The sequence below is a fragment of the Stegodyphus dumicola genome, chromosome 10, assembly GCF_044657685.1.
Source record: "Stegodyphus dumicola isolate Sdum_Otavi_A_Nest chromosome 10, ASM4465768v1".
In the NCBI taxonomy this organism is placed as follows: Eukaryota; Metazoa; Arthropoda; class Arachnida; order Araneae; family Eresidae; genus Stegodyphus; species Stegodyphus dumicola.
Window position 1 is genome coordinate 20,293,861 of NC_140777.1, and position 15,865 is coordinate 20,309,725.

A 15,865-nucleotide genomic window follows, 5' to 3' on the forward strand; every position below is an offset into this window, starting at 1 on the left:
ATATTTGACAAGAATCCATGTACACAGTGATATGCTTAAAAAAAATCTAAAAATTCCACAATCTAGGCGGCGAAAGAATCTGCGAACTATGCACACTTCGCTTTAATAAATTAACATAACAGCAATACATTTCAAAGAATACCATGTACACAGTATTCTGTTTCAACTTTAAAAAACATCTACAAATTGCACAATCTAGGCAGCAAAGGAATTTATGAACTACGCACACCTCGCTTTAATAAATTAACCTAACAATAAATTTCAAAGATAACCATGTGCACAGCGTTCTGTTTCATCTTTAAAAAACATCTACGAATTGCACAATCTAGGCATTGCGCACAAATCAACAAAATAAACTAAAATAAATTACAAACAATTCAAATAACAACAGAAATTCATAGTAAAAAAACAATGAACGTAACATTCTACAAAATAAAAGCAATAAAATACATAATACATACGTGAATAAAATTTCACCAGTCACGCAACGTCTGTCAACAAAAATGCTATGATTTTGCTATATCACATGTCTTTCTGTGATTCAAAATTTCAAAAGTAATGATAAAAACTTTCTCCAAAGTTAACTTACGAGACGAAAACCACAATCCAAATTTTAAACTCCTCCTTCAGCCACATACTCTGGCAGCAACCATTTGACTGCAAACCCACACGTCTATCAGAAACACCATTCTTCATCTGACTTCTCATATCAGCTCTGCATTTTGGGCATTCCAAACTCTGTTTTAAAAGTCCTGACTCCCACAGAAATTCCAAAAATGCACTTCTATCCACATACACACCTGCGAACAAAAGACTCGTTAACAACTCCAACATCGGACCTTTTAATACTAAATTTACTTGCCACACAATCTAAAATACGCGACTGAAATCTTGCCACCACGTCTCTAAGTTTCAATGTCAAAAGGGTTGACATACAAACAGCATTGTCCACCAAACCATCCCATAGCATGGAATTGCACCAAAAACCAGCACAGAATACATATCACCACATTTGGTGATCTTAGGGTGCATATAAGAGTAGAGCCAAAAATGAATTGTAAGAATTAAAAAAATTAAGTGTTTTTAAACAATGAGAATATGCAGGGTCATAAAAGTCAATATTCTTAGAAAGTTTTTATTATCTTTTTGCATATCAATCTAAAAGCCGCTGTTGCAAACACTTTGATAAGAAGGACCTAAATTTACAGATACGCAGATAATATTAACGCATTGTTTGCAGGCAAACAGCAACTTCCTTAAAAAGTCTCTGCAATAAATATCCTCATTGTTAATGGATTTTGGGTTGAATCTTTACCTTCTTGGTGAACCGAAGGTATAGTGAAAATGGGCACCCGGTTAGAAACCTATTCCAATAGAGCATCATTTTTCTATTTTTCGAATGTTGACAAGCATAGATAGTACTGGAGAAATGAGATGCAAGTCCAAGATTAACGTGAACAAGTAAGTGAATGTTGTTGACAAGCGTTCTAAAATAAGCACTGAGTGACAGGAAAATGATATCTACTTCCGAAGCCTAGCTAATGCTGAGTTAGTAGCTGGGTAGAGCTGGTAGAGAACTTAGGAAGAGTAGCATACGTCGCACCATCTAATGACCATTCCAGAAAGATCTAAGTACCAGAAAGTAGATAATGAGTAAAATCTTTTCTCCTTTAAATATCTAAGAAATGTATATTTTACTGATTTTGAAACATTTAGATTTATGTATTACTGCAGTGTTTGCTTATGCCAAAATCATTAGTCTCATTTTTGAATCTGTAACTCCATTTGGTGTTATTTCTGCAGATATCAGCAAGGTACTTTAAGGCACATCACCATAAAATTTTCCAAAACATCAAAAATATTATTGATTTCTTACACCGCCAAGGACTGGACCTGTGTCATCCATAGCTTACAAACCCAAATAATCCTCTAAGTTCATAAAACGCAACAATAAGAATATCCACTCTCACCCTCATACTATACAGGAGTGCCTTTAGAAAACACACGTAAATATATCCATTTATTGAGGCAACCCTAACTTTTCGCGTACTACGGCCTATGAACTACTTCATACTGTGCAATGTGTGACAGATGCATCAGTACTACCTACTCAACACTATGTACTATGAAATGAATTCATAAAATGTATGCTGTACTATGAACTGCACTATGAATGAGAACTTGTAAACTGTGAATCGTGTAACGAAAAAACTAAACAAACAACAAACCACATACCATAATCACTTCCCCCCCCCCCCCGCCAACAAAGCTCCAAACCAAAACACAAAAGAAATATGTATATACATCTGTAAATAACTTATTGTAATTATTGTATCTATCCATCCAACTGCAGCAAAGTACCCATGTAAAGTATATCTGAGACAATATTGTATGCAATGCAAATTATGCACCATTAATATATAACTGTGTATTATGAATGCTGCAATGTAAACTAATTCCCGAGCATGGTGTTACTGTGCCCGGTCAGGGTACACTTTCTGTAGATGGTTAGTGCAGTGGGGCGATACCAGTTTTGCCCATGGCGATGTTTTGGTGCCTCCTGTACTTCTTTCTGTCTGTCTACCAGAAAAGACCAGTTTCATTAGCACTGTAGATTTATTATAAAATTTGATAAAATTATCTGCAAATTATTCTTATCTATTAGCTGAAGATTTTTTACCATTTTGAACTTCCCTATATAATGATTTCAACATTCAGTTAACCAACTTGTCAAATATGTACACTCAGTCTATTTTCTTATGAAATATTTTGGCTTGAGTCATTAACATTGGATCTGTCAGTGACATTCCTTGACTTCAAAGCCGTTTTGCTTATTCAATAATTTTCTAATGATCGTCACTTTTAGTGTTTAGAAAGGGTTTTTTTTTTTCTGTAATTCCATTGCACGTAAGATTTAGAATGCACAACAAATTCAAAATGTTATTTTTCTTTTTCTTTCTTTCTTCTTTTTCAGTGCCACACGCTGTTGACTTTCTAATGCCATACTCCTTGCATAATTTTCAGATGGATATGCCTTTCTCCATTTATAGTAGCTGTTTCACTTTTTGCTTGTTTGATATTGAAACACACTTTCTCTTTGCAGCTCCAGAATTAGAAACTCTTTACAACATAACCGAAAATTCAAACTGTAATTTTGATAAGGTAGTTGTAATAATAACATCTAAAAAGGAAAAGTGCAATTTGTTATATTATTCTTTATTCCTAGGCTTTGTGAAGAGGAAAAGTTGGAAAAAAAATAAGAAAGAAATGATTTCGCCCCCTGAAGGTCTGGATATTCGATGGATATTTTTTATTTAATAAATTTTATTGAAACCTTCAAAAGATAGATTTTATTATAGCTGTAACACTTTCTTATACTTGACTTAATAGTAAAAAAAAAAAAAAAAACCCTACAAAAAATAAGGTGACATTTTGCAGAAGACTAAGGGGGGAAAAACAGTTGCATATACCAAAATCTCCATCATATAATTATGCTGCATATTATGTGATGGAGATTTTTGTACTTTTGACTTCCTATGCTTCCAAGAAAAGTTGCCACTTCATTGGTGATTTAATAAACTGGCAGAAAATGTTTATCTTTACAGTGAGTAATTATAAAAAGAAGTCTTTTATGAGATATAAATTTTATGGAAAAAAAGTGGATCTGTATAATTGATATGTACACTGTACTGAAATACGTATATGTTGCATGTAGCTGTGGAATGTCTGTTGTCAAACCTATACTTGAAAGCATTGCCAAAAACAAAGAAATTCTGCTGAAAGTTTTAACTGAAAAACATTGCTTTAGTGGTTTGTAGTTTGCTATTTAAAAAGAACCTTATTTTGCATGAACGTATCTACAATGAAAAGTCTATAGCTAGTGGCCGAAAACTTTGCAAAACATTTTTTAAAACAGATTTTAATGAAGATGTATATTCATACATATAAGTGTATAAAAAATGTTCATGATGCAAATCTTATTTAGCATATACTACATGCTTATGTACAGTAAAATCAGTAGAACCTCGATTATCTGAAGTAATCGAGACCTTCACCTCAGATAATCAAAAACTTGGCTAACAAAAATGAAACTGTAGGTCATGTGCATTTTTCTTTTGGCAATTTTTTAAAAACTTCTATATTAAATTATAAAAATAAATCATTTTAAATAATATTTTATTTATAAATCAAAATTTTGTCTTTCAATTAAGCAAATAATCTGTACAATATTTTATTTTATGACAAAAATATTCATGAAAACTTTGGAAAAAACATTGATCAAAATTTAAGTAAATTGCAAAATCTTTTCAACTTTATTAGAAGCATTGTTATGAGACATTAGCATTTTATTAGTTCTGTATTGTATTTATGGGGGAAAAAATCCTGCTGTCCTTTTTTATGACAGTTCTCTAAAGCTATCATCTGCAGCATGATTATTTCACTTTTTGAATCAACTAAAGGTCTATAAATGAATCATCAAGACAATACTCTAAATATTAAACAACTTTGTTTAAGGTTTCACATTGTTGATGTGTTATTTTCTACAGTTAGCCATTTTGAAATTTCATCTTAATGATGTCTTAGCATCTTTTTATCTTTTCAAATATATCTACAAGTTCATTGTCTGTTGATGTCTGATTCTTAATGCTGTTTTCACATGCAAATCACATTTTTAACATAACCTATTCTTAACAGATGTAAATCACACCTTTTATTATAATGCAAAATGGAAAGCCATTAAATGACCCATACAGTTAAGAAAGACTAAAAGTCCAATAGTGATAAGAGATTTATAAATATTAATGACTTTTGTTGTAAATGTTATTACATTTTCCCAGCATTTTCTTTAAATTGACTGCCATCTTAGATTATAAAGGCCTCGGTTGACAGAGATCTGGTTAAATTTTTCTTTAGAGATCACAGCTTATAATTTTAAATGTGGTGCTTTCTTAGTTTCTTCAATGATGTGAATATCATGTTAATGAATGGAAGTTTATGAAAACATGGACTTGAATAAGTAATTAGGCAAATTTATTTATTAAATGCTGTATCAATTCATGTCTTCTTGAGCAGATTCAAAAACCCATGCCACTCAGAAAGTTAATAGAGGTTACTTATAGTAGGTACTCAATTGTATTTTCTACTTTTGTATTTTGTTGCTTTTGTAATTTGTTAACTAAATGGCTAAAAATAACATATGATGTTAAGTTTTGGAGCTATGTATGTGTATATATATTTTGTTACTTCCTTGTTAAAACACCCAACAATGTTAATACCCAAAACTGACAAACTTAATCTTCCACTCTGTAATGTGAAAATTTCAAATGTTGCAAAAGTTATGTGGTAGACACTTTAATAAACCTTTTTTTTTTTTTTAACAGAATGTAAATATTTGATTTATTATTGCAGATTGAATTCTTCTAAAATGCAAATGGCCTTATAACATAAGTTTATTTGTAATCTCATGCCATACATGAAAATAAAGGAATATATATTTTCATCATTAATGATATAAATGTATGCTTACTTTTCTAACATTAGGTTTCTCAGTCTGTCTAATGTATTCTAAAATTTAATTTGGGGCAAAATGCATCTAAAATATTTTTTAGCTTTATAATTTTATTATTGAGACATATTAGAAGTCCAACTGCTGTTTTAATTAGCAGCAGAGAAATAAGACTATGTATTTTTCCCTTGATTTCTTTATCTTCTGAGATTAAAAAAAAAAAAAAAACTCACTGGATGTTTTAGTGTCATCATTGCCACAGGGGTGGCACAGTGTTCCTGGGTCTTCACGGAATTCTGCATCTACGGCTTCTGCTTCAGCAGCTTCCTCTGTGCCAACTATAAGAAAGAAGTGGAATTCTCCTTTATCATCTGAAGTACCTCGAAGCAAACTTCCATCATATAAATCATCAAATTTAAGGTTACAAAATGGTTATTCAAGCAGTACAGCTACTTCAAGGATCTCAAAGTCATCTTGTACTGCTCCTCAAAGTATTATTTTCATATATTTTATTTTAATATCTAAGTGTCTGCATAAGATTATAGTTTAACTTATCTTTATATGAAATGAATATATAATAAAGGCTTCTCAAACTGAGTAGTGCTAAGATACATTTGGATAATAGACTTTTTTGTTACCTTGTGTCAAAGCCAATGATTTATTTCTGCAAAATGCAAATTTAATTTGAACATTATGCATTTCATTTTGATAATAAATTATTTCTTCATATAAATGAGTAAAAAAATTATATAAATATTTTGTAGTTGTTTAAGATTTTGAAATATCTGCAGGTATAGCAATTTGAGTGTTTTCCACATTGTTTATTTTGTTATTTTCCTCAACTTCATTTATGTTTTTATTTCAAGCAGTGGAATTATTTCATCTTTCTTTTGCAATGCAAAACTGGATATTTTTTATTAGCATTCATTGCTTATCTATTTCATACTTTACTGCAGTGACTCAGTCTCTGAATTTCCTTCATCATGCTATAATCCATTTCATAGTCATTTATGTATATTTCCCGTCATTTCCAACTGTGGTTGTATTTTTGATATGAAAGTTTCTCAAACTCATCCCTCCTATCCCAAATATGTAATTAAAGTCACTGTCATTTACTTGGTAGCTGTAATTGTGGATGTTTTCTTCTCATGATTTTTAGCTACTGTTTTCGCAGTTCTGAGAGTTATTTTAATTATTAAATTATCCTCAACTTAAAGCACAGTTCTTTTGCATTTAGGTAGCATACTGCGAAAACAGATTTTTTTTTTTTTTATCTCACAAAACAAAAATAAAAAGAGAAGTAAGATAGGATAGGCAAAATACATATGAAGGTAATTACAAATGACAGGGATCCAAGAACTAAACTGATGTGTACTGGATGAGGAGGGAGTTCAGTTGAGACAACGTTTCGTGCAACACATGATAAAACATTTCACAAAAGCTTCACACCACATCAACCTTCTAACAGTCTTTTTACCTTTTGTTACCATTGCAGCACATTGCAAACAATGGTAAATTAATGAAATGAGGAGCCCAAATCCTCTGAACTCTTGAGTGGCCCCTTATCTTAAGCTATAAGATCTATTTAATATGTTTTGGAAACTAATTCATAATGTAGGGCATCTGTGTGACTTGGCAAGTATTCACAAGAAAGACCACAAGATCTTTTATTTGTCATCTATACTGGCTTATGGACTGCCAGGTATCAAAGATTCTATCATTTGATATACTGCTTAACTAGCTACGTGATATAAAAGCAATATATATATATATTAATAATGTAGTTTTTAATATTTAGTAATTAACAAAAGGTGTTTTAATTATGTTCCATATTGTACTCTTTTATACAGAAAATCATTTCTAACCTCTGTAATGACAAGCTTTTAAAATATTTGTAACTTGTGCACTTTCTTTAATTTCAGATTTCAACAGTAAATTTTGCATTTTTTAAACTTATATATATATTGGAGTAAAAAATATAATTTTCAGAATTAATGGTACTATAGGGATTGTGTCTGTAACTAAATGTAACTTGTGGCAAATCCTCCAATTGACGTGTGTTGCTTAGTCTAACAGGAAACAGAACTTAAAAAGAGTGTAAAAGAGCCTTTTATTTAAAACTAAGTAAGTTGAACAGGAGGTACAGCTGGTGCTTACAAATCAGCCAGCATTTATGGTATAAACTCAAGAAGTAGAATTTTAAATTAAATCTAATTAAACGAAGGTATGCAGAAATATTTAAATGAGGAACTTGGTTGTTAAGTCTACACTAGCATGACAGCACTATCCTCAAGAATAAAGCAATGCCATAGATAGCAATCCTTAACTTAGAATAAATAACAGCAGTTTTCAGCAGGCAGAACACCCTCTGACTAAAGCAATCCCAAACCCTCACTTAAATATGTGCGAGTTAAATTTGGATTCTGGCAGGAAAATGGAGAGTGAGAAATGACAGTACAGATTCAGAACATAAAATAACTGGTTAACATAAATAATCCTTATACTTTAAAAATTAAAAATTAATGAAATACTCATTATGTATTGATCTTTAATTTTTGTTTCAGTAACATATAAATGTATAAGCTTATTTAATTCTTAATATAATTTTCATGGTCTTAGTGCCACTAGAGTAAATTTTTTAAGTAAATATTTGCAAGGTATTGTAACTTAAGAGTAGAATAGTTCTTTTTATTTCGTAAAAGAATGGGGAAATTCTTGCCTAATTAAATCTCAGAGATTAATAAAGAGTGTGGCTATGTAAAATCATCACTGAGCTTACAGTCATTGCATTTTTTAACTGATAAGAGCAGTATTATAGTTAAAATATCATTTTTATATAATTTAGTATTTCATTGCAGTTTTTTCATAAAAATCTTAAAAAGTGAGTAATAGTTATTTGATTGGTAGATAATATGAAAATTTTTTGGCTAAGATGAAAAGTTGTCATTGATGATATATAAAGGAATGCTGTTTTATATTTACAGTATGTATGAGAAAAAACACAATCATGTGCTTTGGTGCCTTGGGTTTGAGACTGCTTTAGTCAGAGTGTGTTCTGCCTGCTGAAGGCTGTTGTTTTTTTCGAAGTCAAGTATTCCTGTTTACAGCATTGCTTTATTCTTGCAGACAGTGCTGTCATGTTGGTTTAGATGTAATAACCAACTTCTACATTTAAATATCTCTACATAGCCTTTGGCTAATTAGATTTAGTTTTAATTTAAAATTCTACTTTTTGAGTTCTTGCCATAAATGCTGTCTGATTTGTAAGCACTAGGTATGCCTTCTATTCAACTTTTAATTTAATTTTAAATAAAAAAGGCTTTTACATTTTTCTCGAGTTCTGTTTCGTATTTGACATAAGCTGCTTCTTTTGAGATTTGCTTTTGGAAGTTTTTCAGTTTACAGTAATTTTATATATTTTATTTACTGCCTGCAAATATTAGCTTTATTAGAATAAAAGTTTGCTTTTTATATAAAACTGGTACATATTTCTACAAAAATTTAGCAATGTAATAACTTAATTTTGATTTCCTAAGTTGTGTATATCAGATCAGAAATTTCTGATTTGGAAAAATTCTGGATTTCGTTTCAGAATTCAGTTTTTAAAATCTTCTGTTTGTCATTATAGTTCTATGAGAATAAAATTTTAATTTTAGCATATCAACTATGTCTAACTTCTAATAGAATCTCTGAAGTGTATACTCATTACTCATTTAGCTCACCTAGTGCTACTGGTATGTGTTTGGCTTTGAAATTCCAAATTTTCTCAGAATGTCATGAATAAGTGGTATTTTCTTGATTATAATTTAAAAATGATCATCTCACATTTTATCTTGACTTCTTTTCTTCCAATTATACAAAGGTCGAGTACTTCAGAAGTTGGCAGAAATTTTCATGTATAATGAATTGGAAAGCCAGCCTTCTATATGTTATGTCTGTAACTTCTGGAGGGTTATATGTTAAAAATTGCCTCTGTGTAGAAATATACTTGAGCATTTTTTCCCTAATGATATTACTCATTCATCTTTTATGGCCAACCAATAGATGAGGGATAAAATTGCTGAGCACTAGTAGTTCAACCCAGGTTTAATCTCAGTAGACATGCTGGCTGCTTGGGACTTTTATTGGTTTTTCCATGTATGATGTGAATATGAAGAAGCTCTCTTTAAAATGTCCTGTATAAAGACATCTCTTCCATTAGTCATTGTGAGCTTTGCTTCAATGATTCAATTCATTTCAGTTATCTTTTATACAATTCAGTATTCAAGGTTTGAAGTACATTACACCAAAATTTTAGTTCTCACACATATCAATTTCTAAAGACATTAATTGTTCTCTTTCTGAAGGGTCACTAATTATACCTTGAGCATATTATTGCTGAAGGTATATTATTGTCTTTTCAGACAAATTGTAGTTCTACATATAGCATAATGATGAATTTATTCATGCCGGGAGACACCAAGGAGAACAAACATTGCCAGCTTTCATTCATCATTACTATACGGGCTCAGTATCTGGTGTGCTCCCTAGTAATGCACTGGTACACACATCTTGTTCCCATAGATAGTAATATAGACAGCTCCTGTTAGGTCCATGGCTGTGCCCAATAGTTTTGGCTTTCATGACACCATCTTTCAAATAATGCACAACTGTATGTTGCCCATGCTATCCTAATCTTAAATACAGAAGATATTCGAATGTTGCTCTGGCCAGCATGCTTTCCAGATCTGTCATCCACTGAGAACATTTGGTCATCAGTTACTAAGAGACTGACATGCCATCATTCTCTGGATACTATTATTGATACTCTGATGTAAGAATTGAAGCTACTTGGAATGAAGTCATTCATGTTCTGTCATTCAAATTCAATTCAATTAAATATCTAGTCAGATTACAGCCATTGTTGCTGCTGTTCAAGATTTGCTTGTATGATAAAGTATTGATAATATTTCTTCAGTATATGCTTATATACTTTATTCATCATTAATATGTATACCTTATAAATTATGAATAAAAATAATCCTCTAGTATATACAGACTCGCATATTATCAGTGAATGATAATCTAATAAAACAATGTACTGAAATGCATTAGAATTTTGATAGCTCACATATTTTAGTAAGTAGAATTGAATATAGAAATGCAGAATTTAAAAAATAATGTTAAATTTTCAAAAAGTGTAATTTTTAATTATTTGAAATTTCTGTCTGTTCCCTTTATTTGTGCCTTATTGGCATTGTACTGTATTGAATCAATTAGCTGAAAATTTAATATTTGAAAAAGAACTTGAATAAATGCTTGTTTGTGTAAACATTCATTCAAAATTTTATCTTCAGGTCAGTTGCCATCATGTCCTCCAAAACCATCTCCTATTAAAGAATATCAGAGTGAAATAATAAAATTAAAAAAGGTATGAATTAAAAAAAAAATTTTTTTTTTTTTTTTTGGTTCTGTAATCTGCATTATTTTATCCTCTCTTTGTGCAGGAAATGAATTTTCTTTCCTCCTCTTTTCCTTTTTTCTTTCCTTTTTCTTTCTTTCTAGAATTGTATATATGTAATGAAATTGTGGTTTGAAGGTGTCAGAGTGGGAAGCATGATGACGCAATTTAGCACAACATATCTTGAAAAATCGCAATCTTTATTTTTTCCATGCATATCAAATAATCCTTTTCAGACAAGATATTTCTTAATAATATTTGAATAGAATAACTCCCATTTTGAAGTACGATGTCATCTTAAGCAAGTAAGCGGCAGCAGCATGGATGAAAAAGCGTCTTACCAGCGGGAGAGCTAACGCGGGAAAAGGGAGAGGTTATAGTACTTTCATAGCAAGAAGGCTGAAGTTTCAGTTCACAGTTTTGGTTTAGAATTAATTTGATTGAACGAGAGGCATCTGCATTAAAATGTTACATAAGATAGAAAAGTCTGGAACCTGTGAGAAGAGATGAATTTAGGGGCAGATTACCAAATTTAGAATGTTAATTTTGAGATCATCAATTATATTTTGAAACAGCTTACATATCCCCCCTTTCAAAAGAAAAGTTGGGTGAGCAGGGTGGAAGAACAAGCATTAGAGCAGCAAAATGTGAAAGATATAATTTTGAAAATACAAACATTAACTTTTTAACAAAAAATTATTGTCATAAAATTTTGACCGATATTTTGAATCAATTTTGACATTTCATTGAATGTCATAAAATTTTGAATTCAATAATAATTTTAGACACTGTACTCTTTTAAAACAATTGCGCATTTTAGTGTTCTGAGATAAGAATGTCCAATGAAATTTTGTAAAGTTCTTGAAAGTTCCACATGGTAAAAGTTCAAATTTTTTCACAAACTAAATGTTCAAATAAAATTCTTTCAAATTTTTGTTGATGAAAATATTTCTATTATATTACAAATTAAGATGCCAATTTTCATGTTATTTAATTATGTTTTTTGTAAGGAAGGCATTTTAAAATATAAAAATTTTGTAAAACATCATTCATAAACACAATTTCAAATTTTCCACTATTATTAAGACATTTAAAATTTACTTATTCTTTACAAAACTTGAAGATTCCACAACTTTATCTAAATACTAGCATTTCCATCATATTGGTGTATCAGTTGTGCAAACTGGTGTTTAATATTCTTCACCAGTGGCCAAAAGATTTGCCAAATTAGCAGTTACTGTAGAAAAGGCCTCCGTTCCTTCTATAGAGCTAACTGGCCTTTTTCGAACTGCTGTCATTCCATACGAATATTAAAAACACACTCCATTTTATGAAAAAATAAAAATACTTAGATTTAAAAAAATGTATTTTTTCATAAGGTGAGAGCCTTCAACGTTTATCATAAAAACATTAAAGAAATTCCTACAACTCAAAAACAATACTTTCGTTCTTAACATACAGTAAAAATTAAAAAAACATTTTTAAACAATAGTACAAAAATATTATACACATTAGAAACCTTCCCTAAGTAAATCATTCCTAATTTTTACCAATTTCAATAATTTCTTTTTCCCAATTCAGAAATACAAAACTACATTTTAAATAAACCATAATATTTTTGAATTATTAACATTGATCTCAATATGATTTAAGCAAAATATTACCATTAATAAATCATAAAACAATAACTTAAAAATGCAACTTTTTTTTTCTTTTCCGAAACGAAATAAACTCAATTTGGATTAAATAATGACTTTAACTTTTTTATACAGCTTACGATACTGCGTAGATGACCGAGAAGACCGTAGTGGCTTGATTGAGAATTCAGATGAATAGTTACCTTTTTTATTTTATCCATTCGTTAAACGATGTGAGATTAGTTGAAATAAACTGCACTGAAGTTCTACGCCTGTAGGATCGAAAATCGGCTGCGCCATATTATTGTAATGGAACTGTGGTTTGAAGGTGTCAGAGTGGGAAGCATGATGACGCAATTTAGCACAACATATCTTGAAAAATCGCAATCTTTATTTTTTCCATGCATATCAAATAATCCTTTTCAGACAAGATATTTCTTAATAATATTTGAATAGAATAACTCCCATTTTGAAGTACGACGTCATCTTAAGCAAGTAAGCGGCAGCAGCATGGATGAAAAAGCGTCTTACCAGCGGGAGAGCTAACGCGGGAAAAGGGAGAGGTTATAGTACTTTCATAGCAAGAAGGCTGAAGTTTCAGTTCACAGTTTTGGTTTAGAATTAATTTGATTGAACGAGAGGCATCTGCATTAAAACGTTACATAAGATAGAAAAGTCTGGAACCTGTGAGAAGAGATGAATTTAGGGGCAGATTACCAAATTTAGAATGTTAATTTTGAGATCATCAATTATATTTTGAAACAGCTTACATATATATATACTATATATGGTATATTACAGAAATTGGGTATATTTTTTAGAATATTTGACTTTTTGATTAAGATCATTATTTTTAGAATATTTACTAGAAGGGGGAGTTTAAGATGATATCCTAGGGTAAATAACATTTCCAAACGTTTTCCACACCACAGACATTTAATGAAAATAGCAGAAAAGGTACAGATTCACAGTATTGTTGGATACAAACAAAATTCTGCAGCACTGTTACATATTTTAAATAGCTGCTTAGTGCCTACTTGAGCTGCACTATTGTATATAGTTCTTCAATCACCACCTTCACGTGGAATCATACAGTTCTATAGTTACCACCTTCGCGTGGAGACAACATCTTACCACCTTCGCGTGGGATCGACATCTGTCTATATGTCATCCTCCTCTTTCACCTCGCTCTCGCTGAAGGCGCATAGGTGATGTCCTCTGGTGGCTGTGTAGAACTAACTGTTACCACAGTTTCTGCGATCCTGACTTTGTTTTCGCCTTCAAAAACATGGATCAGCGACACTGATACATCAAGACAGCATCTGAAAATAAAATTAAAAAAAAAAAAAGAAAAGGAAAGGAAAGAAAAAAAAAATAAAAAGAAAGAAGTGCAAAAAAACCACACACAGTCCACACAGGAACAGTCCAAGGCTTTATGTGATTGGCTGCTGTAGTGGTACTGCCAAGACCTTCATGGTGTCCTATTTTTTCCACCTGGTACCGATCTTTGCCTTTCCTCACTGTTACACAATACGGACCGAAGAACTTGGGCCTTAACTTTAGACTACCTCCATATTGCGTTCTTTGTATGGCAACTAGGCCGTTCACATTGTATTACCTGTGCCTCTTTTCTCTTCTTATTGTATGTTTTTCTATTCTCTTCCTGAATTTTAAAAATGTTTTCTCTTGCTTCTTCTCTCATATCTTTTTGATCTTTCAACATAATATGTCTTTCTTCTTCTTCGAGAATTTCCATAATCTTTAAGTTCTCTTGATTTTTCATTTTAACACTAATGAGGAGCTCAAATGGAGAACTCTTTGTGCTTCTGCTCTTGGTGCTATTCAAGATCCGTTGTACATCTCCAACATATTTGTACCACGTGGTTGGATCATCTATGGATAATTTGGATAGGACTGGAATCAGAGTGAGATGAATTTTTTCCACTTGTCTATTTCCTCTAGGAATGCCTGTAGTTGTAAATATGTGCTGGATCTTCTCTTGACTACAGTAATCTTCAAAGTCTTTAGAGGTAAACACCGTTACCTTTGTCGCTTATAATTCTCAAAGGATTACCAAAAGTTGATTGTTGCAGTTTCAGCTTCTGCAATGCCTCTTGACCTGATGTAGACTTTACTGGATAGAGCCATGTGAACTTTGTGAATAAATCAACCACGGTTATGATATGATTGTAGTTCTTATTTGTCGAAGGTAATGGTCCTATAAAATCGATATGAAAAGTGCTCAAAGGGATACTATCTTTTGGTATGGGATTCAGCAACCCTTTGCCTTTACATTGTTTTCTGTCACACAAAATACATTCTATGCAATTTGAGATAACTTTTTCAATTCGTTTTTTAAGGTGAGGAATATGAAAGTCTATTTTCAGCAGATCTTCTATTTTAGACACTGCGAAGTGACCCTTGTTGTGGATACTACGTATGATTTCTAGCTCTAATGCTTCGGGTACCACAAGTAACTCACGACCACTGTCGAACTTGTATAATACTCCATTTGTCACTAAGAAATCTTTCTTTAGTCCTTGCTCGACTAAGGATTTTAGCAACTGGAGACTCTCATCACTTCTTTGCGCAACTGCAATTTTGGCTGTAACTTCTCCCGGAGAACAAGTAACCATCATGACAGTGTTTCTACTTAACGAATCCACCTGTTTCATTTGCTGCCCAGATCTGTGAACAATTTCATAGTCAAATTCTTCTAGAAGTAACGCCCATCTCACCACTTTAGAGGTTAAATCTTTCTTGAACATAGTCTCCTGGAAAGCATCACAGTCAGTAATTATTCTGACCTTAGATCCTAAAAGGTAATTCCTGAATTTCTTTAGAGCTTCTACTATAGCTAAAACTTCAAGCTCATAACTAGATAGCTTCTATTGTTGGAGGCTAGTTTTTTGCTCATGAAGTAAATGGTGTGTAACTGTCCATCATCTGACTTTTGTAGCAATGCAGCGCCGAAACCATGACTGCTTGCATCTGTATGCAATTCTAATGGTGCTCCTTGTTTAAAAATATGAAGAATCGGACTTGTCGATAAAAGTTCTTTCAATTTATTAAATGCTTCTTTTTGTTCAGGCCCAAATTTGAATTCTGCTCCGTTACGAAGCAGGTCACTTAGTGGTTTCGCTACTTTTGAATAGTTAGCAATAAATTTCCTGAAATACCCAGTAAGACCCAAGAAACTCTGAATCTGCTTAAGGTTTTTGGGTTCTGGGAAATTTTGAACAGCCCTGGTTTTTTCAGTAGAGGGGCGAATTGTGCCATCCT

The 15,865-nt window shown here is 31.7% G+C and overlaps 1 protein-coding gene across 6 annotated transcripts in view; it reads left to right on the forward strand.

Moving 5' to 3' along the window:
• LOC118202070 (uncharacterized) overlaps positions 1-15,865 on the forward strand; it is a 71,884-nt gene that overhangs the window by 11,964 nt on the left and 44,055 nt on the right. Inside the window, exons 2-4 of one of the 6 annotated variants that reach the window (XM_085824713.1) lie at positions 3,227-3,286; positions 5,752-5,997; positions 10,843-10,916. In XM_085824713.1, the coding sequence (XP_085680839.1) occupies positions 3,227-3,286; positions 5,752-5,997; positions 10,843-10,916 (380 nt within the window). Of the gene's footprint in view, positions 1-1,616; positions 3,287-5,751; positions 5,998-10,842; positions 10,917-15,865 lie in introns of those variants that run through there. The other 5 variants (XR_015043310.1, XM_085824712.1, XM_085824714.1 and 2 more) reach the window with 5 other exon arrangements.